The sequence below is a fragment of the Dendropsophus ebraccatus genome, chromosome 12 (assembly GCF_027789765.1).
Source record: "Dendropsophus ebraccatus isolate aDenEbr1 chromosome 12, aDenEbr1.pat, whole genome shotgun sequence".
In the NCBI taxonomy this organism is placed as follows: domain Eukaryota; kingdom Metazoa; phylum Chordata; class Amphibia; order Anura; family Hylidae; genus Dendropsophus; species Dendropsophus ebraccatus.
The window spans coordinates 78773116-78799233 of NC_091465.1; the positions used below are offsets into that span (position 1 = coordinate 78773116).

Consider the following 26118-nt stretch of genomic DNA (forward strand, 5'->3'; position numbering starts at 1 on the left):
AACGTCAGAAACTCTTACATGTCATGACAATACAAACCATTACAACACACAACAAATACAAGCCTTCATTTATGGCTGGAAGTTACACTTCTTACTATCACACTGTTACCTTCTACACATTCGTCGTTCCAATACCGGTAAAACAATAACCTCCATTCTTACCTGCCAATAACACACAACCTCTACTCATCCTCTTTGCTAACACATTACTACAGGTTTCACATGTCTCAAACTCTTACCATGAGTTACTTCAAACCTATAAACCAACACACTGTGACCGCTCATTGGCCAAAACCTGGTGAGGAGCCTGCTCCCACCCTAGAATCTCCACATCCATGAAGCCCACTTGCTTCACTTCTTTTTCTTGTATGTCTCTCTCAATTCGCACCAGCAGACAGATCCATCCCACATCTGCTGCGGTCTTCCGCCATTCAAGAGACATAACAAGACCCACCACCAGCCGACTGGGGTCTGTCAGCTGAAATGGTGTCACCATCTTCGAGTGCTGGGTGCACAGGGTCGCGAACTATACACCCACCAGGGGACTGGACTCGCTCTGTCATCTACCCCACAACTACACATCTCAGCTAACACGTACATTATATTCTATTACACAGTTATAGCAATTCTATGACTATTATCCCACTTCTGACACCATTATGTAACCGGTTGCTTTTGATAATAGTCGGAGAAGGCTATAACCACACAGATTTATAGAAAAAAAAGGTATTTAATACAAAGAACAATACTTAGCTGTAGTTACAGATGGTACAGATGCATAGATGTTTCATCCACATTGAAATGGGGAGCCCCTTTGTATATTATGGTCTAATATACGCCCATTTCCCTCGATGACCTCCAGAGTGCTGGGCACCTTCCATCCATGGTCCCAGCTGAGGCTCACTAGAAGCTACATACCCCTGACCTTTATAGTAAGTTTGGGTGGGGGTGATGTGCTTCTATGTCTATGTAGACCACTGATGACCATGAATGGAAGTTATCCCTGGATGTTTCCCTGGCCTTGTACATATTTACCAAGCACAATGGGGACCCAGTTTTACCACTACAGCTACAAGGTTCTTTCAGCCATACAACAATAGCAACAAACAACTGTATCCTCCAATATTTACACTATTGTGAAGTTATATGGCTGGACAGTTAACATAGGTGTGACAGTATACATACACACAACTACAATGACTTCTACACACATAGCCATACGAATATATATATATATATATATATATATATATATATATATATATATATACACAAGATATTAAAATAATACATTCCCTCTCATCACATCAATAAGACACTTAAATTTTCTGAAATGAACCCATCTGGTTACACGTGTGAATAGTCCAATAGACATCAATGTGCACTAACTCGAGTACGGAAATACGGATATGGAAATACGGATCCGTAGATTTCGGGAAGTGTGATTAAGTCCTGATGGTTTCATTAGGCAACTGAATAAATCCTATGGGGGAGATTTATCAAACATGGTGTTAAGTGAAACTAGCTCAGTTGCCCCTAGCAACCAATCAGATTCCACTTTTCATTCCTCACAGACTCTTTGGAAAATGAAAGGTGGAATCTGATTGGTTGCTAGGGGCAACTGAGCCAGTTTCACTTTACACCATGTTTGATAAATCTCCCCCTATGTGTTCATTTCTTAGTGTCAACTATGTAAACTGTAAGGGGACACCCAGATGGCAAGGAGTCAGAATTTGGCCTTCTAAGCCCCAAGTTTTTGCCGTTGGGAAAACTTTCTCCCAACTTGCTTGTGACATATTAATTTTCTGAGTCATATTTATTCATACTTCTTTTACCTTCACTTTGTAACCTTCACCTCTAAATAATTTTACAGCTGCTTTCATCCTCTTTGAGACAAGATCCTTTCATCAAGCAGCCGTCTTTATCAGGCAGGCACATGAATCTAACCTCTTCTTCTCAAGTAACTCCACTCGACACTACGCAGTGTTAGACCCTTCACTAAAGAGGATGTTAGAGATAATCTCAACCCACGCCGTGGACAAGGAGAGTCACAGTGCAGGACAGCATCCAAAAGGCAAGGATAGAAACTGATCCTGATAGAACAAAGTTACTAGAAGCCCATGAACTCTATCTCGCAGCGCAGGTGTCATCAGGGAACCCTCAGCATTCCTCTCATCCCAGGTGGCAAGGTCTGGGTTTGTGTCGCCCACTAGGACGGGTCCCCTGACACTGGTAGGGCAATACAGTAGGTGGTGCAAAGACCCAGGAGTCAAAACACGGGCATAAGTATTTTCTCTCTCTTCTCAAGTATTCTTCTATTTCTATGTCCGACATCCCAGCAGAGCACAGTACTACTTGGGTTGGGACTCTCACGACATCCTCCTCTCTACTCTTCTGAACCTCTTCTATAAACCTCGCAACTCAGTCGGCACAACTGTACTGCTTCCTATTCACTCACTACAGATCTGAATCCTGAGTTATCAAGTGTCTTATTAAGTGTAACATCTGTCAATGTAAAGCTGTATGACCTGCTGCATAAAAGTATATTCTCAGAGTAAAGCAGATTTTATTTATGATAAAGAGACTCTGTGATTCCTCATCAAGCACCAACACAGCACATATACATTCCTTGGGTCATCTCCCCTTTCTGTGGGTGGCAGTGCCAATGGTCCAGGTGGGTCGCTACTCCACTATGGACCACCTTGACGACAACCCAAGGGACTACGCAACAACCCGGCAAGTCACTGTTCACAGGGGAACAAGGTAAAACGGCCCTTTAAACTAAAAGCAGGTGTGCCACCATACCTGTGTGCCCAACTGGCACTGGCGTTACAACGTAACATCTCCAGGGCTGGCTGCATCTCGGCCAACTACCATCTGGCAAGTGACCGTTCGTCCTACCTCCATACTACCAGGGGTGGGCAACACACACACACACACACACACACACACACACACACACACACTATAAACTTACATACACACACATACAGTACATACACACACAAATACAGTATATGAATGCACACACACATACACACAAATACATAATATATACATACACTCAGATACAGTAAATACACACAAATACAGTATATGAATGCACACACACATACACACAAATACATAATATATACATACACTCAGATACAGTAAATACACACAAATACAGTATAAATATACTGTATATATTCACACACACACAAATATAGTATATACATACAGATACAGTACATACACACACAAATACAGTTAGAGATGAGCGAATAGTGAAATATTCGATAGTTGAAATTCGATTCGAATAGCTCCCGATATTCGACTATTCGAACCAATATCGAATACCATTATAGTCTATGGGAGAAAAATACTTGGGACCTGGAAATCAAGATTCGACCACTAGGAGGTCACCAAGTGCACAATGAAACCTCAGGAAATGATGCCAACACCTCTGGAATGCAAATGAACGTAAAGTAGAAGTGTACCTTTTGGTCTAGCGGTACATGCGTACATATTAGGTGGTGCGTAATATTAGCGTATGTTTGTTTTTTGTTTATTCACTACACTAAATACAATTGTTTGCAGAGTTATATATTGCCCAGCTAGTGATGTGAATTGCACACATGAATATATTGCATATATACATATCCACTTTCAGTATTACGCCACTATCAAAGACTATCAACTATAGACACCAAACACAATATAACCGCTTTGCATAATGGAAAAAATACTCAGACAACTTATTTCCTTTACATTAGTGTGGACAGAAAGCCAAATATTGAGCAAAAGAAAATTTATCATGCAGCCATTTAAATCACAAAAAGCAAAATTGGTGTGGGGATTACTTTAAACGGCAATAGAGTGTCTCTCCCCATGCTGTTTAGCCAAACAGCAGTCCTTTTATTTTTTGAGGCAATGGAAAAGCCTGGAATACGTGGGAGCAGTCGTCCCACCCATCGCTTTGACTGCTCCAGTAAAACCGGACCCGGATCAGCTGTGGAAACAACTGATGCATTAAATAAAATTGTCAATAACCTACAGTTACTGTCTAAAGCTACCAGTTCACTTCACCAAGGCCAGGCACCTCGATGACACGTATCTGTCCTCTAAAATGACAAACAGTTTCTTCTCACAAGGCCCATGAGGTGAACCCTTGAAAAATTAGCTTGAGGCCCAAGAGATGAGCCCTCAAAAAAATTGTATAGAGGCCTATGAACTTAGGCCTATAAGGTGAGCCCTCAAAAAAAATTGTATAGAGGCCTATGAACTTAGGCCCATAAGGTGAGCCTTTAAAAAAAATTGTATAGAGGCCTATGAAATTAGGCCCATGAGGGAAGCCCTTAAAAAATGTGAACCTGGATTCAAGTGAGCCTTGATAATTGTTTTTATTTTTTTTTTTTCAAATGGCCCATTCTATGGTAGCGGAGGAGGAAATGACCTAGAGCTGAAACATGCGACTTCACTTCTTGAGGCTTTCTAATGGTGAAGAAGCAAAGTCTGGGTCTATCCACTGGGCGTTCATTTTGATGAGCGTCAGCTGGTCAGCACTGTCAGTTGACAGGCGGCTGCGCCTATCTGTGATCAAGCCTCCAGCTGCGCTAAAGACTCTTTCAAACAGAACGCTGGCGGCAGGGCAGGCCAGCACCTCCAAGGCGTATAATGAGAGTTCGAGCCATGTGTCCAAACTGGAGATCCAATACGTGTAGGGCACAGAAGGATCGGGAAGGACAGGGTTGTGGTCAGCCAGGTACTCCCGCAACATCCGCTGATACTTGTCCCTCCTGTTCGTACTAGGCCCTGCAGTGATGGTATTTTGGCGAGGGGGTGCCATGAACATGTCCCATACTTTGGAGAGTTTTCCCCTGATGGTTGTGGACCTGATGGATGTTGTCTGGCTTTGGGAGGAAGTCTCTTCTCTGCCACCAGCAATGGAAGGTGGGAATATCTCCATCATATTCTGCAGCAGTTCTCTCTGGTACTCAAGGAATCTGGTGGTCCTCTCCTCTACTGGAATGAATGAGGAAATGTTCTCTTTATACCGGGGGTCCAGCATTGCGAAAACCCAGTATTTTTTGCTCCCCATTTTGTGAACAATGCGTTTGTCCCTCGCAAAGCAGCCCAACATAAATTCAGGCATGTGTGCCAGGCTGTGAATTGGCATCACTTCGCTGCCCCCACCAGAAGGATCGCTCAATATTTCCTCCTCCTCTGTCTCCTCTTCGCCCCATCTTTGCTGGACCAAAGGGACAAATACAACTGAACCGCTAGCCTCGCCGACAGTGTGGCCAATAGCCTCGTCCTCATCTACTTCCTCTAGGAATCAATGCTGAGAAGCTGACAGGAGTGTAGTCTGACTGTTCAGTTCCGTCACGTCTCCTCCTATCCCGGCCTCCTGTGAGTGCAAGGTGTTCTCCCTGATGGCGATGAGAGATTCTTTAACAACGAATAGGAGTTGGATGGTTACTCTTACTGTGGCATTTTCGCAACTGACTCTCTTTGTGGACTCCTCGAATACCCTTAGAACTTCGTATAAGTCTGCCATCCATGGCCACTCATGGTTGGCAAAGTGAGTGAGCTGAGGTGAAGGCACCCGTGGGTTTTGGAGCTGGTATTCCATGAGAGCCCTCTGCTGCTAACACACCGTGGACAACATATATGTAGAATTCCACTGAGTGGTGACATCGCATAACAGCCAATGTCTTTGTAGCTTCTTAAGGCTAGCAACCGCCATGGTGGACTTGCAAAAGTGGGCGCACAAGCGCTACACTTTCACCAGTAGCTCCGGTAGGTCTTTAAAAAGGGCTGCACCACCAAATTAAAAACGTGGGTCAGGCATGAAACGTGTTGGAGTTCTCCATGCTCCAGAGCTGCCACCATGTTACGGCCATTATCACACACGACCATGCCTGGTCCCAGATGCAGTGGCGACAGCCAAATTTGTCAGAGCCCGTGCTGGCAATTCAAATCAGGTCTCTGGGTCTTTGCAGACATGTATACAGTGTAAATGACTCAGATTAAAATAAAAATTCAAGCAGATTCAAGCAAAAGTGATTTATTTTTTTAATTTAGGACAAACGTGACTTCTGCTAAACAATTGACTCATCTCTAGAGTCATATGAGCAGGTTGTGTGTTCTATCACTTGTTTTATATGGATAATTTTAAGAATAAGCCCCTAAGGCTGATCAAATAAGCTCTAATAAACATTTATTCATTTATTTTGTCAGGGGCTAAAACAGGGAAGACACCCACCCCCTCAGGCGCTGACACTTATGTATGTATATATACTGATCCTCCAATATGAGATTATCTCTATAGAAAAGTCTCAGAAGTACAAGATTGGCAATATGAAACCTGCCATAATGAGAATCCTCCTTTTTTCTTTCTTACTGCCAATAGGTAAGTATTGTGCATTATAGGGTTTATTTCATGCCCCATTTGTTATAATTCTGTAACATCTAAATAATTATACTGCAATCAATATTATGCTAAGAATTGGAGATAACATTTTGTGTAGAGTTTGCAACAGCGCTGCGGAATCCTATGGGGCTTGAACTCTACTTTAGGGTGTGCGCTCACACTGCAGAATCCGCTCGGAGAACTTCCAGCAGATTCCGCCGCTGGTGGTTATCTGGGTGGATTCTGTAGTGTGAATGTACCCTTAATTCTGCTTGAATTCCGCATGAATTCTGCTTGATTTCCACTCAAATTCTCACCTATTGCTCAGCGTGAACGGGCCTGAAGGGTATATGCACATGGAGTAATTCTCATGGAAAACTCAATCACATGTCAGTTCTTTGGGCAGACATCGGAATCTGCCCAACCATAGAATGGAGTCTATGGAGCCGGTGGAGAGGAAAGCGGGAGTGCGCTGGGATGAGCGGCGGATTCCGCACAGAGTTTTCCGCGAGAATTACTCCGTGTGCATATACCCTAAGGGTCTATTCGACAAAATTGCATCCGTATTTATTGCTGATCTGCAAAAATGAAACTAGTCACTATTTGCGGATTGCACATTCGTATTTTTTGTGGATCGCATCCACAAAAATACAGATCCCATAGAGTTCTATAAGTATGTCTGTGGAGAAATTTCAGTAGGGCCTTCCTTCCTTCCTTCCTTTTTTTTTTTTTTTTTTTTTTTTTTTGCTGCATAGCTCACGGCCCTGTACAGACCTACAGAAGTGTGAATGGGGCCATTGAAATACATTTTATGTCCGTAATTGCAAAAAGAAAAGGAGAAATATAGGAGAGTAAACACTATTCTTCACCAGATATTCAGAGATAGACAAAACTCAAAACGTGCAAGTACTCACGTCTTAGAGGGGAATGCAGCCACACTCCCCCCTGGCCAGGATTGCCTTAAACAAAAGCTGAACGCCCGCTCTGTCAGGTATGTATGCCATCCAGAAACACCAGGCCAGTACACCGTTGTTTGGATGGACTCTTCGCTAAAGAAGATGAAGATACCAGGTAAGTAAGATCAACATAAAAAAACTATTTATTGTGCAGTCCAACGCATGTTCGGGGCTTCAACCCTTCCTCAGGGACCTCAGTTGGTGTCCCTGAGGAAGGTGTTGGAGCCTCGAACAAGTGTTGGACTGCACCATAAATTGTTTTTTAATTTAAACCTACTCACCTGGTATCTTCATATATTTCTATATTTGCACATTGTACACCGGTGAGGATCCCAAGATTGGATTCGGTAGGATTGTAGCGAACCCGATAGAACCCAATCGGATAGGCACTGTTGTTTGAAGTAGAGTGGTGGAGGCACACCACTCTCTAAGTGTAAGTGAAATTGCCACATGTCCCATTCAGACTGAAAGAATGGTAGCGCTCCCATAATATCCCCCCCCCTTTTTTTTTATAAATTGCTGTCCGTAATTGCAGATCTGCAATCGCAGTCAGTATTGTGGCCGTGGGGCCTAAGGTAGATGGGGACCTTTAGAGGGTGGTCATTTTTGGTAAAGTTTAGGAGGTTTTCTAATCTGGAATTTGGTTGTTACCTATGGCGCCATCAAGATCTACACTATAATTCCTGCTTCTGTTTATATTTATATTATTATGTTTCTTTATTCCTTATATTTGGTTTATTGTTTATATTCATATTATCATGTTTATATTATAAATATCCCATGTATTTTATTCTTAGCTGGCGCTCTGAAATGCTATCAGTGTTATGAAAGGACCTCAGAGACATGCGATCTAGAAGAAGTAGAATGTCAAGAGGGAGACCCATGTGTAACAAGGTCTGAACAATATATAATGGGTGAGTATGAATTTTTGTCCTTTCTGCATTTTTTACTTCATTGTGTTTTTAAAAAGAAAAAAAAAATACTAAAAAGTTAATCAAATAATAAATTACTTTGGCAGATGGAACCTATCGCTCGATACGCAAGGGTTGTGCTCGCAGTATCGGGGCGTGTGATGAGCTGATGCCTTTCTCAAAGGGAAAAAAATTAAGTCTATTTAATGATTAACACAAAGTGCTGCGATGAAGACCTCTGTAATAATGAATCATATGAAAGTAAGTACAGAGAATAAGATCAATGAACATAGAGAAATAAGACATCCCCCAAAAATAAGACATAATATTTTTGAGGGGAAAAAAATATAAGGCACTGTCTTATTTTCGAGGAAACACGGTAATATACTTCGATAGAAATTATGTTTGCAGTAACAATCAAATAAATATTATAAATCAGGTCAAGATATGGCAGGATGTTTCGGGCAAAATATACTTATCCAATAATATTTTCCATTAAAAGAGGTAATCCAGGAAAAATTTACTTGTCCTCTATCCACAGTATAAGGGACAAGTAAGAGGTCACAGGGGTCTGACCTCTGAACCCCCCATTGATCTCCGTATCAGCCCCCAGCTTCTGTGTTATGAATACAGCCGCGTGGCTTTATTCATTCCTAAGAAGCCGCTGGAAAGAACTGAGTACAGCAATCTTTCGGCTTACTCGGCTCTCTTCGGCTCCTCCATAGGAATGACTAGAGTCACGGGTCTTGTGCCATACCGGCGCCTCTATTCATAACACAGAAGCTTGGAGCCAATACAGAGATTGCTGGTGGGTTTGGAGGTTGGACCCTCCGTAATTTTTTTTTTTTTCACCTAAGTTAATATTTCTTGGAATACCCCTTTAAGGGACAGAGCAGGTATACTAATATTGATATGATATGAAGTCTCCAGCCTGTCCAACTCCATCTAAATGCTTGGAATATTGGTCTCTGTATGGACCTACAGTACCTGAACGCCTTAAAAAGTCAGGTGCCAAATGTTCATAAAACAGATTGTGGTTTTAGGAATGGTTGCTTTCCTCTAGAAACTTCATCATGTCTGTCTATAGGTTGTGTTTAGAACTGCAAATTAAGTTCACTGAAGTGGATAGTGCTCAGCAGCAATAGCAAACCTTAGTGGTGTGAAGTGTGGAAGGAGCAGTCTACCTAACGGGGTGTTTTTTTTTTTGTACTTATGATAAGCTTCTCTATTTACAAAGGGTTTCTACATATTGGTGGAGGATTTTTTTTTTTTTACCGTCTCTATTTACCGAGGATTTGTACATGGGAGGATTTTCTACCTACAAGGGGCTTCTATGCAAAAAAGCGGAGATTAAAGACATTTAAAAAATTTATGATAGAATGCAAATGAAAGAAAATCGAGAATGGCGGAGCATCAGACTCCCCATTCATTCTCTATGAGCGTTGGATTCTCCTGTGAGCGCGCGCGCGCCGGGCTTCAGGCGCTGATGTCTCTGTGACCCGACCCGATCAGGAAGCGGGACCCGGCGGGATCAGGTGAGTATAGGGGGCTGTAACGGGGGGTCGGGAGCCTGTCACAACGGCACGGGGGGGTGACAGGTCTCCGTTAACATTTTAGTTGTGTTACCACCCCTTTGACTGACGTCAATGCACAGGGATTTTACCTGTGCTAGTAGTGGAAGGGACGTTGTCAGAAGAAGTGCATAGCACGAAACAGCTGTCGGAACCACTAACAGCATGGAGGTGATGGCGTGAGAATGTTACATTTTAAATTAATGTTGGATTGTCTATTTAGCCTGTATCACAATTTAATCCTTTATTGTTTAATTAAAATTTAGTTCCAGAAGTTGATGTTGAGCCCAACGGGGTTGTATGTCCAAACTGCTTTGCTTTAAACACTGTAGAGGAGTTTGAATCCGAAGAGGAAATAAAGTGCCAGGGCGACAGGGACAAATGTATATCGTATGCTGCGGATCTCGAGAAACCAGGTAATTTTTAAGAAAATTCATCTATCTATCTATCTATCTATCTATCTATCTATCTATCTATTCATCTTCATAGATCAGAGAAAAAAAGACTGGGTTAAATTCCTCTTAACTGCAGTTCCCGTTCCCCTTTAAGTCTTTATGAAAATCTCAATCACGTTACCATTCTTGTAAATAAGTACCAAAACAAGCCCTAAAAAATAGAAAATATGTAATTTCATCTTATTTCCTAATAATCCTTGATTGTAAATATGATTTAATATTATTATGTTTTTAGTTTGTTTGTTTTTTTACAGATGGCGAATTATTAAGTTATTCCACAAAAGGATGCACAAACGCTGCTGGATGCCAACTGGATGTGAGCGCCATGATTGGAGTCAAAGAACTAAAAGAACACATTTTTGAGTGTACGGATAACTCAGAAAAAGACAAAAAATTAGCTTTTACTATAAATTAAAATCAAATCCTGTGTGGGAGCTAAAGGCTGAACCAATTCCAAGGAATGTTCTTTGCTGCTAATAAAATTTGAGGCTATCTTTAGACAACGTAAGACACCGGCCGTTCTGTGACCCGGCCGAGTCACAGAACGGCCGGTGTCTGTGAAGATCATACAGTACCGGCTAGACGATCCTCATTTGTGCTGAATTGGAATGCGATCACATCCGTGTGCACCCATATCCCAATTCACCATATTTGACAATGGTGACTTGTGTGACTTGTCAGGCTTGTGCGGCCGCTATTCAATGAATAGTGGCAGCACAAAACTGACATGTCAGTTTTTCGTGCGGCCGATAGGGATTCCGGCTGTAGTTTATACTATGTGTATACACTCCGTCCGGGAATCCTTCAACCTGCAGTACACATAAGTTTTGAATTAATCATGGCGAATCTGCAACAACGACCGTGATTAATTCAAAACATTCGTTGTGTGAACATGGCCTTCAGCTGATTCTGCAAAATTAAAGAAAATCTAAATTTTTTTTTTTTTATTTTATTTATATCCAAATAGATTCATTATTCTATACTGATCAATTCTGTGCTAAATCTTTATCTTTATCATCTCGGAGCTACATTTCTCCAAAATGTGGAATTACCTTTACCTTTACCTGCTTAATAATATAATGCAGTCATCACTACAGAGACCTTATTGTACTCTATTATTATTATTATTATTGAGTTTGATGCACAAATGTCTTCTGAATAGTAGGAATGAGTGGACCGAACTTCCCGAACTGAGTTTATTCAAGACTTTGCCAAAAATTTTATTCGGAAACTAACTGAATTTTTCGAAACATTAACTCAAAGGTTTGTCCAAAATGGCAGATGCACATGGTACATTACATTACAGCAAAAGTGCAGGTGCAAGGGGTTATCCATAATCCCTTGCAGCCGGGCAATGGGTAACAAGGTACCTCCCACCACACTTTCTCTTTTAGGCTATGTTCACACTGTATACAAATCCGTACGCATTTCGTACGGCGCCGTACATGTGCGGCTGAAACTACGGGCGTGCGAATATTCGATGTGCGGCCGGATGCGTACGCAATGTGTACGCAATGCGAACGTACGCCCGTAGTCTACTTACGCTTCCTGAGCGCCCTACGAAGCAATCTGACAGTGGTCTTTTACTTGAAAATCTTCGCCTAGCCCCGGACACCCCACAAAACCTTTTGGATCGGCATAGAAGAGTGGAAAAATGAAGAAATCACCACTTCGTACGGATTCGCGGGATACGCTACAGGCGTAAGTTACAGCCTTCCAGCCGGAAACAATGTTCTGGTTCATTTCTTACGGCACCGTATACGATCAGGGCGTTCATTCGTACGAAGTGCGAACTGTGCGGCCGGGATCGTATACTTTGCATTGTACGCTAACTACGTAAGTTTCCGGCCGCATATTCACGGAGCGCACTCCAGGCCGGAAGCTTACGTAGTATGAACCTAGCCTAACTATATATATTCATTGGGGAAAGTCAGCTCCTGTAAAGTGAACTGAACCCATACAATACATTTACAATAGCTAGAAAGAGATAAGTAGAGATGGAGAGAGGCAGGTTTGGAGATGGTTTCAAAAGGTTTATTAGGTATCAGGTACAGATAGGGAATAGTGTGATGGTAGCAGTGTAAGCTGTGTAGCTGTCATTTCGCTCCTGTCCTGTTGATTTGTGTGCCAGTACTACTTGTCCGCAGCTCTCCTGGGTGAAATTATCCCAGCGAGTCATCTGTCAGGTGCTTAGGGGAGTCCCGTGGTGTTGGTGAGGTGCACTAGAATGCAGCTAAACAGGGAGACAAGGTATTATTATTCAACAGTGACTTTACTCAAACATCAAGTACAACGGCAAAAAAGTCTTTTACCTGTGGAGAACTTTCTACAAGGCTGCTGACCACAGATGGGTCAATAACTGCAAGTTTTTCCTCTGAAATACAGCAAATATAGCTTATATGGGATAAAAGCAGCATACATGAATATTCTTAAATAAAGTTGAATAGGCATAAATATTGCAATAAATAGAAACATGAGTTATTAACTGCCCAAAGACCTTGATAACTCACGTGGAAACAACACTTGTAATCAGCGTTCATTATGACGCACAGTACCCCTGTAACTTTTAAGAGTCACTTCACTTAGCGTCCGTATTAAAGTTTTCCTATTAACACCTGTCATGAAAAGAGTCTGGTAACTGCCATAGTGGTGACTAGTAGTGATAAGCGAATAGTGAGATAGTCGAATATTCGATATTCGTACGAATATCTCACGAATATTCGATCGAATATTCGATCCCATTAAAGTCTATGGGAACAAGTATTCGATTAGTGAAAAACATCTATTTGACCATTTGGATGGTGAAACCGGAAGCTGGGGGATCTGAACGCTTATCGAATAATTATCGAATATTAGTGGGATATTCGTACGAATATTGAATATTCAAATATCTTACTATTCGATCGAATATCTATTTGATCGAATAGTATTCGCTCATCACTAGTGACTAGCTAAGGCTACATTCCCATTTCGGCATTTGCGGACGTTACCGATGGAGAAGGATTGTAATGGATTTGTTCCCTGCCTGGCATGATGTGTCAATATCATGCCGACAGCGGGGAAACTCTTTGACCTATGAGTCATCCTTATTTTTTTACAGAAATACCGATGCCAAAATGTTACAATCCGTAGAAAATAGGATAAAGAATAGTGATGAGCGAGCATGCTCGTCCGGGCTTGGTACTCGATCGAGTATTAGGGTACTCTATGGTACTCGTTACTCGGATGAGCATCTTGCGTTACCCGAGAAAATCTCATCATCCGTTTCCTGTAAGTTTCGGCGCTATTTCTCAGCCAATAAACATGCAGGAGACTCTTTGGTACATCCTGCGATCACGTGGGACCCTTACATGTCGATAGCAGTGATTGGTTGGCCAGATCAGATGACCCTGCCATATAAAAAGCACGTCCGGAAAGGCTCGGCTCACATGTATGCTGAAAGAGATTAGGGACAGAGCTGACGCTTCTCAGGGAGAGCGTCAGGGAGGGAATTAGCGTTCCAGTAGGCAGGGAAAACTAGCAATACAAACAAACAGACCTTTTCAGGGCTTAAAAGCGTTTTTTAATAGTATTACTACAGACTGCTGGCTGGGAGTTGCAGTGCTGCTACCACAATTTCACCAGCACACTGTGGCGACCGGCTGCTGGCAGAAAGGGGGCATTAGGTGTTGCATATAGACCCCTAAGAAGTGCTCAGTGTACCCTTTTTTTTTATTTTGGGGCTTGTGGTGCTGCTGTACTACACTGTATAGCTGGGATTTGTAGTACACTGGCATATAACTTCACTGCTCATTGGATGGGGGTGTCAGAGAGTGTGTGTCTAGGTCCAGCCACTACCAGATTGTACCGTACAGCCCCCCCCCCCCCCTAAACTAGTGGGTACTACACTGTATTGCTGGAATTAGTAGTACACCTGCATAAAACTTCACTGCTCATTGTAAGGGGGTATCACAGAGTGTGTATCTAGGTCCAGCCACTACCAGATTGTACTGTACAGCCCCCCTAAACTAGTCTGCACTAAACTGTATTGCTGGGATTTGTAGTACCCCTTTATAAACTTCACTGCTCATTGTAAGGGGGTATCACAAAGTGAGTATCTAGGTCAAGCCACTACCAGATTGTACCGTACAGCCCCCCCTAAACTAGTGGGTACTACACTGTATTGCTGGGATTTGTAGTACACCTCTATAAACTTCACTGCTCATTGTAAGGGGGTATCACAGCGTGTATCTAGGTCCAGCCACTACCAGATTGTACCGTACAGCCCCCCCCCAACTAGTGGGTACTACAATGTATTGCTGGAATTTGTAGTACACCTGCATAAAACTTAACTGCTCATTGTAAGGGGGTATCACAGAGTGTGTATCTAGGTCCAGCCACTACCAGATTGTACCGTAAAGCCCCCCCCTAAACTAGTGGATACTACATTCTATTGCTGGGATTTGTAGTACACCTGCATAAAACTTCACTGCTCATTGTAAAGGAGGTATCACAGAGTGAGTGTCTAAGTCCAGCCACTACCAGTTTGTACCGTACAGCCCCCCTAAACTAGTGGGTACTACACTGTATTGCTGGGATTTGTAGTACACCTCTATAAACTTCACTGCTCATTATAAGGGGGTATCACAGAGTGTGTATCTAGGTCCAGCCACTACCAGATTGTACCGTATAGCCTCCCTTAACTAGTGGGTACTACACTGTATTGCTGGGATTTGTAGTACACCTGCATAAAACTTCACTGCTCATTGAAATGGGGTATCACAGCGTGTGTCTAGGTCCAGCCACTACCAGATTGTACCGTACAGCCCCCCCCCCCCCCAAAACTAGTGGATACTACACTGTATTGCTGGGATTTGTAGTACACTACCCCTCAAGTGATGATCCCTTTGTATGAGACAATTGCCAGATCCTCAAGGATCAAAGTCAAATTCAAAATCAAAACAGCGGTGGGGGGAGAGGTGGTGAGTCACATTATGCAGGGAATTTTACCCCAACTGCTGCAGTCAAATTGAAAATCGAAAGGGTGGTGGGGGTAGAAGTGAGTAGTTACATTATGCAGGGAACATTACCCCAACTGCTACAGTCAAATTGAAAATCGAATGGGTGCTGGTTGTAGAAGGCTACTTGTTAGCTACTGCTGGGCCTTAACTGGCCTCCATGTTGACTACTTGTGTCTGCCCTTGCCTCCTTGTTGCTGGGCTTTAACTGGCATCCATGTTGACTACTGGTGTGCCTGCCCTTGCCTCCTTGTTGCTAGGGTTTAACTAGCATCCATGTTGACTACTGGTGTGCCTGCCCTTGCCTCCTTGTTGCTGGGCCGTAACTGGCATCCATGTTGACTACTGGTTTGCCTGCCATTGCCTACTTGTTGCTAGGCCCTAACTGGCATCCATGTTGACTACTGTGTGCCTGCCCTTGCCTCCTTGTTGCTGGGCCTTAACTGGCATCCCTGTTGACTACTGGTGTGCCTGCTCTTGCCTCCTTGTTGCTGGGCCTTAACTGGCATCCATCTTGACTACTGGTGTGCCTGCCCTTGCCTCCTTGTTGCTGGGCCTTAACTGGCATCCATGTTGACTACTGGTATGCCTGCCCTTGCCTCCTTGTTGCTGGGCCTTAACTGGCATCCATGTTAACTACTGGTGTGCCTGCCCTTGCCTCCTTGTTGCTGGGCCTTAACTGGCATCCATGTTGACTACTGGTGTGCCTGCCCTTGCCTCCTTGTTGCTAGGCCTTAACTGGCATCCATGTTGTCTACTGGTGTGCCTGCCTTTGCCTCCTTGTTGGCTACTGCTGGGCCTTAACTGGCATCCATGTTGAATACTGCTGGGCCTTAACTGGCATCCATGTTGACTACTGCTGGGCCTTTACTGGCATCCATGTTGACTACTGCTGTGCCTGCCCTTGCCTCCATGTTGGCTACTGCTGGGCCTTTACTGGCATCCATTTTGACTACTGCTGGACCTTCACTGGCATCCATGTTGACTACTGGTGTGCCTGGCCTTGCCTCCATGTTGGCTACTGCTGATCCTGCCTGGCCTCCATGTTGACTACTGTTGCTCCTGCCTTGCCTCCATATTGGTTACTGTTGCTCCTGCCTGGCCTCCATGTTGGTAACTGTTGCTCCTGCCTGGCCTCCATGTTGCCTGGCCTCCATGTTGGCTACTGCTGCTCCCAGGAGTTCTCTTTTGCTCAATGCCATGCAGTGTTTGGCCTGATTTTGGCGAGGCTCACTTGCTTCCTCACTCACTTTTAATTGTTCTCTGTTTGTTCAATGCCATGCTAGGTCTGGTATAATTTTAGGGATGCTGACTGGCTAACGCTTCTACCTTGTTCACTCTGTCCTTACCGCCATGCTGTGTCAGGCTGAATTTTTGGCTGGTTCATGATATGCTACCTCTGTTTTAATGGTTCCCTGTGTTATCACTGCCATGCTGTGTCAGGCTGAGTTTTTGGGTGGTCCATATGCCTACCTCTATTTTAATGGTTCCCTGTGTTCTCAATGCCATGCTGTGTCAGGCTCAGTTTTTGGGTGATCCCTATGCCTACCTCTGTTTTAACCAGGCTGTTGCACAGATTTAGGCATAATGGTGCCATTAGGCAGCCTCAGAGGCATGCATACATGCAGCCCCTGCTGTTTCCTGTCCATTTCCGTTGTGTTTCCATCAATTTCTGAGGTGGACAGGTTTTCACACGACCTTCTCTCTACCGAACTTGAGTCTCCTGCAAAAAAGCTCGAGTCTCCCATTGACTTCAATGGGGTTTGTTGCTCGAAACGAGCACTCGAGTATTGGGAGATATTTGTTTCGAGTAACGAGCACCCGAGCATTTTAGTACTCGCTCATCACTAATAAAGAAGAATAGAAAAGGAAAAAAAAAAGGGGGGGGGGGATCTTGTATCAGGAGCTACACCAGAGAATAAAATACAACATATATTGCACTTAATACGACAAAAAAAACTATTTTATTTCGAGAACGAAACGTCCTCTTCATCAGGTATGTGCAAATTAAACACAATCAGACACAAACATATTTAAAATGCTCAGGACTCTGACATCATAATAGGCAGGGGTCAGTTTAGGAGAATTAACCATAATTCACACATGATTAAAACACAGTGATGTATATAAACAAAACACATACATATATATATACACACACAAGAGATTCAAAAATGCTAAAAGATTGCAAAATATATGTTGTTTTTTTTTCAATAAATAGAATCAACAGATAATGGTATCTGAAACTTCATTAAAACCATTTGGGTTAAATGTATTAAGCTTGTACTTCCAGTATACCTCGCTATCAGGAATAAAATCAATGGGCAAAATTGTAATGTGACTAGGATCATCATTATGTGTTAGGTGACAATGTCTAGAGAGACCATGTTTTAGGAAGCCTTTTTTAATAATATTTCTATGGCCATTTAAACGGTTACATAACGATTGGGTGGTAAGGCCAATATATTGTAATTTACAAGAACATTGTATGACTTAAATTACATATCTGGAATCAAATGTAAGGTGATGCTGAATGGAAAAATACTTGCCACCGGGCTGTTCCCATCGACCTCCAGGCTGTGGTAAGTGCCAGGGGCCGGCGGGGGCCGCACTGTGGTGATAGGGTTGCGCACGGTGGGGACGGGTGACATGGCTTCCGGTGGGGGGGGGGGGGGGGGGGGGCGTGGGGGAGAGGACAGGTGATATGGCTTCCGGGGGGGGGGGGAGCCGCTAGTAAGAGGCAGCTGCCTGAGGTTTTCCTTAGGTGGCAGAGACCCCAGAATCGGCCCTGCGCTCTTTGGTACATCCTGCAATCACGTGGGACCTATACATGTTGATAGCAGTGGCTGGTTGGCCAGATCAGATGGCATATAAAGATGTCATAGTTCTCCTTTAAGTAGTGGTGATTGACTGAATAATGCAACCATCTATAGACTGTAATTTGCTCTCCCCTTTAAGAACTGAGTGATAGTTCGGGCTCTTATTAGCATATCAAGTACCAATACCAATAAGTGGAATCCAGTAGGTGCAGTTTTCAGTAGTTATCACATGTTCTCTGAGGCAAAGGGCTCGAAGTAAAAAGGAGGCATAAGTTAAAAAGTGTTGGATTATTTTTCTACTTTTACCAACCCTATGGTAAAACATACACTTGTGACTTCTCTGTGTACCTACAACCTGTAAGATACACAGAAGCGGGAAGGTGTCACTGGGCCTTAGCTGAAAATAGGGAGCAAAATATTTGTATTTGGAGTTTATATATATATATATATATATATATATATATATATATATATATATATATATATATATATAACCTGCTGCCAGTCATCACACCACACCGTCATCCTCAGAAAAGCAAAGATTTTTTTCTATTGTATTGTAAACATTAACTAAAACTACATTGTAATTTTTATTAGCATGACAACTTCTCGGCTTCTTTCCTTTTACCCAAAGGATAGAGGATAACAACGCCGATACATGGGGGTCTGTCCACTGGACCCTCCATTATCCTTGAGAATGGGGACCTGAATTTCTCATCAGAATAAAGTGACGGGACCTCCATGTGTTCTGCTGCTGCTGCTGCTGCTCTATTCATTCTCTGTGGGAACTGTGGAAAAAGCTGAACACTGTGCACACTGGCAGATGATATAGAGCAGTCATGTCAAACTCTGGTCCGTGGTGCTATTATTTTTGGCCGCTATGCTTTTCCATTGCTGTGTTAAATTTGGCCCACCTGACGTTGCAGCAGATTATAATATTGATGGTCCGTAGAGCTGCTTGGACCACCCATATTATAATCTCGTAGGCCGCAGGCAGTTTTTAGCTCATGGTCTAGAAGTATCTCAGTATTGGCTCTGGAGCCGCAGGAAGAGTCCAAGCTAAGGGGGCAGTCATGAACAACTACAGTAGGTGCTGGCTTCTATTTTAGAGAATATTCTTGAGGACTGGCTTTTACATAAGAGACTGTTGAAGAGTGCTGGCTACTATATAAGACTACTGGAGAGGACTGACTACTATAAGAAAAACTATTGGGGTGGGCTGGCTACTATATAAGACACTATTTTAGGGACTGGCTTCTATATAAGACGCAATTGGGGAGGACTGGCTACTATATAAGAGACTATTGGGGAAGGCTGGCTACTATATAAGACACTATTTGGAGGGTTGACTACTTTATAAGAGACCATTTTGAGGGCTATCTACTATATAAGACACTATTGGCAGGATTGGCTACTATATAAGACATTATTGGGGGCTGGCTACTATATAAGACATTATTGGGGAGGGCTGGCTACTATATAAGACACTATTGGGGAGGGCTGGCTACTATATAAGAGACTATTTTAGGGACTGGCTTCTATATAAGACACTTATTAAGGGAGGGCTGGCTTCTACATAAGAGACTATTGGGGAGGGCTGGCTACTATAAAAACTATTGGAGAGGGCTGACTACTATATAGGAGACTATTTTAGGGACTGGCTCCTATATAAGAGAATATTGGGGAGGGCTGGCTACTATATAAGACACTATTGGGAGGGCTGGCTACTATATAAGACACTATTGGGAGGGCTGGCTACTATATAAGACATTATCGCAAGGGCTGGCTACTATATAAGACACTATTGGGAGGGCTGGCTACTATATGAGACAGTATTGGGGGCTGTTTACTATATGGGAAAGTATTGTGAGTGCTGGCTACTATATAAGACATTATTGGGAGGGCTGGCTACTTTATAAGACACTATTGGGAGGGCTGGCTACTATATAAGAAACTATTTTGGGCTGGTTATCATATGGAACACTATTGGGAGGGCTGGCTACTATATAAGACACTATTGGGAGGGTTGGCTACTATATAAGACACTATTTTGGGTTGGTTACTATATGGAACACTATCAGGAGGGCTGGCTACTATGTGGGTCTCTAATAGTAGTCCTGGCTAGTATGTGGGGCACTATTGGCAGGGGGGGCTACTACATGGGATACAATTATGGGATTACCGACTGCTTGAGGGATATAATGGGTAACTTTCATGTCAGGAAAATTATTTTAGGATAGGCAGTGCCAGGAACGCTGCACGCTGCTGTGACAGTGGCAGAAACACTGCATGCGATCTTCATTAAATATCATGGTTGGCCCATGACTTTGTCCAATTTTTTTTATTTTGGCCCACTGTATATTTGAGTTTGACACCCCTGATATAGAGAATGAATAAAGTGATTATGTGGACATGCATCCTGCCACTCTATTCTGACTAGAGACTGGGGTCCCTATTCTTGGGATTGGTTAGGATTAGAGATGAGCGAACCTCGAGCATGCTTGAGTCCATTCAAACCCGATCGTTCGGCATTTGATTAGCGGTGGCTGCTGAACTTTTCCACATAGCCTTAGGGCTTTATCCAACTTCAGCAGCCACCGCTAATCAAATACCGAACGATTCGGTTTGGATGGACTCCAGCATGCTCGAGGTTTGCTTATCTCTAGTCAGGATCCCAGAGGTTAGCTCCCCTACCATCAGCTACCCCTTTAAGATTAAAGGAGAAGTTCAGGCAATGCGCCCGGGGAAGGGGAAAGTAAAAAATAACATGCTCTTACCTCCCCCGTGCCAGCGCTGGTGGCCGCATTACGCCGTTCTGGTCCCTGGGTCCCATGTTGCTTCCTAGTCTGAGCCTAACCTGGATCGTGATGTGTTTGGTCCGCTCAGTCTGTCAGCGGCCAAGGCAGGACCCCACTATGACCACTGACAGGCTGAGCGGACCTCACACATCATGACCCGGGTTCTGGTTCAGACCAGGAAGTGACTGGGGACCTGAGGGCCGGAGTGGGGGATGTTATTTCTTTTATCCTTCCCAGCCCTATAGTCTAGGAAATCTGACAGCCTGAAATTCGATAGTCCAATAATTCTGACGAACCATTAAGGCCAGAATCAGAGGAAACCAGTTGAAATCCTTTAAAGCATTACTGTCAGTTTATATGGCTTTTCCATGCTGTTTAGGTCACGTCGGGTCTCAGTGCTGAGAACTGCTGCAATTGTAAATTATAAGCCGCTTATAGTGCGCTTCCCTCCATGGCCTGCTGCCTGATCTGACTGGCGCTCTCCATAGACTATAATGGAGTGATTCAGTTGCATCAGGTTGTACGCCTGGGATTGAAGTGCACTGTTGTTTATTTCACCTAGGTAAAACTTATGATCTCAACAGGTCTCAGGACTGACACCCAATATGATCTAATCTTTTGATGTGTCTGGACAACATGTGAAGGGTTTATACAAACAGCAGATTAGATCTCTCTTTTCTTTTCTTTTTCTTTTTTTTTAACAAAATTCCCAGTCACTGGTTAATAATTCTAATCTTTCACCATTTCATAACCATCAATGCAGGATTAAAAATAATAGTGCCGGCCACAATGTATTATTTCAATAGTAGTTTCATCTCAACTATAATAGGGACAACCACTGGCCCCAATTTTGCCACTGGTGCCTCATATGCAGTGGCGTAGCTACCATAGAATCAGGGTAGGCAGTTGCTATGGGGCCCGTGCAGGAAGGGGCCTGGGGGAGAAGGTAAGAGGGTGTGTCCTTTTGCTTAACCCCTTATGTACTGCAGTGTGTAAGTGACCCAATGTTTACTTACATGCTGCAACCCAAAAAAAAGGATTAACAAGCAGAAGACAGAGATCTCTGCTTCACTGCTCGGATAACCCCTGACCTCTGTTCTCTAGCTGGCAATCAAGTAGGAGAGGAAAATGTGCAGAGCTCCTTGCAGGGGTTATCAGTGCACCATCAGTATGCGCAGTGTTTTGTGTTGTGCTTAAGGGAGGGGGGCCCCTTAAAATTTTTTGTTATGGGGCCCTGTGAATCCTAGCTACGCCCCTGCTCATATTAGTGCCACCATATTGCCCTGTGGACTTACCACCCTAGTGTTCATGCAGATGTATTAGTGGGATTTCATTATCCGTAATTCCCACCCCTGCTCCTTTTGTATACCGAGTATTTTTTCAGGAGCAATTGATCTCTTCATCATATGATTTACTTTTCCATTGCCAAGAGCCATTTAGCCTCCAAGGCTGATCACATGGTGTAAGCTCATCTGTATAATAGTAATTTGTCTTAGAAAATCTATTTAAATATGTAAATGTGCTGTCAACTCTTTCCTGGTCATTGGCACTATATATGCACCTTACACTTGGACAGTATAAGGTACCTCCTTTGGGACATTTAAGAAGTACAAGGTCCATGAAGATCTTCAGCCACAAAAAAAATGAAGCCTGTTATACTAAGAATGTTTCTTTTTGCCTTCTTTCTTTCTATTGGTAAGTATAAGCTAAGAATTTAAAGGGGTTATTCAGCGAACATCTTTTTCTTTCAAATTGACTGGTTACAGAAAGTTATATAGATTTGTAATTTACTTCTATTTAAAAATCTTGAGTCTTCCCATACTTAGCAGCTGCTGTATGTCCTGCAGGAAATGGTGCTTTCTTTTAAGCCTGACACAGTGCTCTCTGCTGCCACCTCTGTCCATGTCAGGAACTGTTCAGAGCAGCAGCGAATCCCCATAGAAAACCTCTCCTGCTCTGGACAATTCTTGCTCTGGACAGAGGTGGCAGCAGAGAGCACTGTGTCAGACTGGAAATAATAACATTTTATTGTTCATCTAGTAATAGCTATGGATCATATAATGCTGAGAGGTGATAGGTTTATGATGACAACAAAAGGTAATAATTGTACATCTATACATTGCAATACATAACAAGAGGATGGCATGTAAGAAAAATTTGCTGAAAAGAAACAAAGGAGAAAACTAACAAAATGTCATAATAATCAGTAAGAATAAGATAAGAGAGTTAGCACTTTATTGAAATAGTCAATGTCAATGTTTGGGGAGTGAATCCCACTCCTTACCCACCTTCTCCCCATCTGCATCTCCTGATCACAGCAGATCTCCTCAGGGACACCTGCTGTGATCAATGACTTTCGACATGTTAAAAGTTATTTTTCATGACAGTGATTCTTTAACTAAATTCAGGGAAAGGTGAGGGTGAACTCCTCTGTGTTTTATATATTACTTGTGTTTAATTCCCAGCCAATGCTCTCCAATGCTACCGATGTCTTGAAAGAAATTCGGATTCATGTGAGCAAGAAGAAATAGAGTGTCCAGAGGGAGAGCAATGTATAACCATCCCTGAGTTATATAAAAAAAAGTAAGTGTCTGTCATGCCTGTGCCTGTTTGGATTCAAGGCTGCGCCTGTAGTAATGTTTATTTTTGAGTTATATGCTTTGGCATTTGTCTGAGCTCTGTCTGAACACTGTCCTTCTCCTTCTACTCGGCTGATTGATTTATTTGCCACACCCGTCTGTTCCTTGCTGAGTTCCTTCTGGACACTTCACAGTTAACCTCAGTTTTGCCTAGGTGATTGACATCTTCTCTTTCCACTCACTCTTGCTGTTCCAATCACATTCTGGAGCAGAACCCTGACCTCCTAATAATACTTCCTTAAGGCCCTATTACAAGAAGCAATTATCGGCCGTATTCGGACTATAATTGTCTTTTGTAATAGAAGACAACTATCAGTCGACATGCACATTGTCGGCTGATTGTTGTCTTTCAACATGTTAAAGGCTCAACGATGATGTTAGCCGCAATATACTGCCAATGCTCCGTGGCAGCAGACCACCGATATCTGCTATGATCTGCCGGGATGATCTAGCGATCACTTAGGTAGCTCCCCTGCAGCTCACCCATCCCCCCGCCCCGTCTCTTGCCTGTAATTGCGCCGGCAGCAAGCGGGGAATAAGGAGCAAGTGAGCGCTGACCTGACACCTCGGCACTTGTTTTCTCCTTTGAATCACCCCGTGTAATAGGGGCTTTAGTCTGTTAATGTAATTTTTTTTTTTTCTACAAATAATAAATAATTACATCATTATGCACCAATTATTATTATTATTATTATTTTTTTCCCAGATAAAACTTATCACTCAATTTTCAAGGGCTGCTCTGGTGACTTACCTTGTGATAGCAAACCTTACGCACAGGTGAGCAATGATCTCTTTCTAGTATCTAACATAAAGAGATGTGATGAAGACCTCTGTAATGACCTCTCCTATGAAAGTAAGTACAGAAAATAAGAATAAAATCATACTAACCTATAATATTTTACATTTGCTTTGTTGAGAATTGTCTTTGGTTAGTACAGTGGTCCCTCTACATACAATATTAATTGGTTCTAGGACGACCATTGTATGTTGCGACCAAAATTCAATGGAAAACTGGTAATTGGTCCTTAATCCCCTAAAATGTCATCTCAAAATAAGAGAAAAATAAGATTTAAAGGAAAATAAGCTGATAATTAATATGGATAAAGTAAGTCCTTACATATAACAGTCAGAAGGAGCTACTGGAGACTGTAAATGACTTTCTTAGTAGAAGATGGGAGCGTCTTCAGGGTCCTGTACAGATCACAGAGGGTCCCAGAAATATCAATTGAAGCCACCCTCACCTGGTGCTCAATTGGCTTGATTGTGCTGCTATGTTTCCTTGCAGCAGCTCTCTGCCTGTCAGTGCACTCTGCGGGGACGATCGGCAGACAGAGATGTTACTAACGGGTCTCTCTGCCTGTCAATCAACCCTGCACTGCACACTTACAGGCTAAGAGAGCCATGACTAGTCAGGGGTGGCTCCCGCCCAGATGATTAGTTGTCGCCTCTCTCCCGGCCTTGCGCAGCATAACAAAACATCTTTTTTCTCGATGTAAAGCTACTGCTGCAGCCGCTGCTAGTATATGCTCCACAAGCTGCATAGTAGTTCTATACACTGCTGCATGGAACCATGGGGGAGATTTATCAAACATGGTGTAAAGTAAAACTGTCTCAGTTGCCCCTAGCAACCAATCAGATTCCACCTTTCATTCCTCACAGGCTCTTTGGAAAATGAAAGGTGGAATCTGATTGGTTGCTAGGGGCAACTGAGCCAGTTTCACTTTACACCATGTTTGATAAATCTCCCACCATATCTGCAAAATTGTGCTGTTTCCCTTTAATACTGATTAATATTTAAGGTATCGTCACCCAAAGGTTTATCGATCTTTTTCAGTACTCCAACTTCTTCAGCCACTGGTGATCAAATGCCGAGAGTTCGGGCTCAGACAGCTGATTGCAGCTTTAGTTTTCACTGCCCATACAAGTCTATGGAGGTTGGGTTAAGGGGGATGGGTGAAGAGGGCAAGTGCAAGTACATAGACACAGACATGAACTCTGATAGCTTACTTTTTTTTTTTTATAAAAGGTGCTGGATTCACAGGTTACACTCTCAGTACTACCATCTAAGATACTACAACATCTGAGGGTTTGTTACAGAGAGGTAGAGAGTCTGGATCCCCTGATGTATATGAGTGCAATGCCCTATACAAGAGATAGAATTACCAGAGATAATGCTGCTCATTTGGGAACACAGAACAGCTTATCCTGAAATGACAGTTACACTTTAAGGCTATGTTCACACTACGTAAGTCTCCGGGCGTAGCGCGTTCCGTGAATAAGCAGCCGGAGATTTACGTAGTTTGCGTACAATGGAAAGTATACGATCTACGGCTGCACAGTTCACACTACGTAAGAACTTACGCCAGGATCGTATGCGGCGCCGTAAAAAATGAACCAGACCCTTGTTTGAGGACGAAAATGCCGTAACTTACGGCGTAGCGTAACATGCGGTCCCGTACGTAGTGGTGATTTCTTCATTTTTGCACTTTTCTTTGCCGATCCAAAAGGTTCTGTGGGGTGTCCGGGGCTAGGTGAAGCTTTCCAAGTAAAAGACCGCTGTCATATCGCTACATCG

General features: G+C 43.1%; 1 protein-coding gene and 1 long non-coding RNA gene across 2 annotated transcripts; one reads left to right on the forward strand and one right to left on the reverse strand.

Moving 5' to 3' along the window:
- The first annotated feature begins 8443 nt into the window (after positions 1-8443).
- LOC138769897 (protein RoBo-1-like) lies at positions 8444-10705 on the forward strand. The gene is made up of 3 exons (XM_069948632.1): positions 8444-8525; positions 10102-10251; positions 10545-10705. Exons 1-3 carry the CDS (start codon positions 8471-8473, stop codon positions 10703-10705), a joined length of 366 nt encoding a protein of 121 aa, XP_069804733.1. The 5' UTR covers positions 8444-8470.
- A 1648-nt stretch (positions 10706-12353) lies between these two features.
- Positions 12354-25086, reverse strand: LOC138769914 (uncharacterized). The gene is made up of 4 exons (XR_011359349.1): positions 24661-25086; positions 24295-24388; positions 12603-12664; positions 12354-12523 (listed from the first exon to the last, which is right to left on the reverse strand). It is a non-coding gene; the product is annotated as an uncharacterized lncRNA (long non-coding RNA).
- Positions 25087-26118: the final 1032 nt, after the last annotated feature.

Bases quoted from the DNA above. Each gene is read 5' to 3' on its own strand.
- LOC138769897 (XM_069948632.1), top strand. From the start codon at position 8,471: ATGATTAACACAAAGTGCTGCGATGAAGACCTCTGTAATAATGAATCA. The intron at 8,526-10,101 runs GTAAGTACAGAG...ATTAAAATTTAG, and splicing joins TAATAATGAATCATATGAAA to TTCCAGAAGTTGATGTTGAG. The intron at 10,252-10,544 runs GTAATTTTTAAG...GTTTTTTTACAG, and splicing joins TGCGGATCTCGAGAAACCAG to ATGGCGAATTATTAAGTTAT.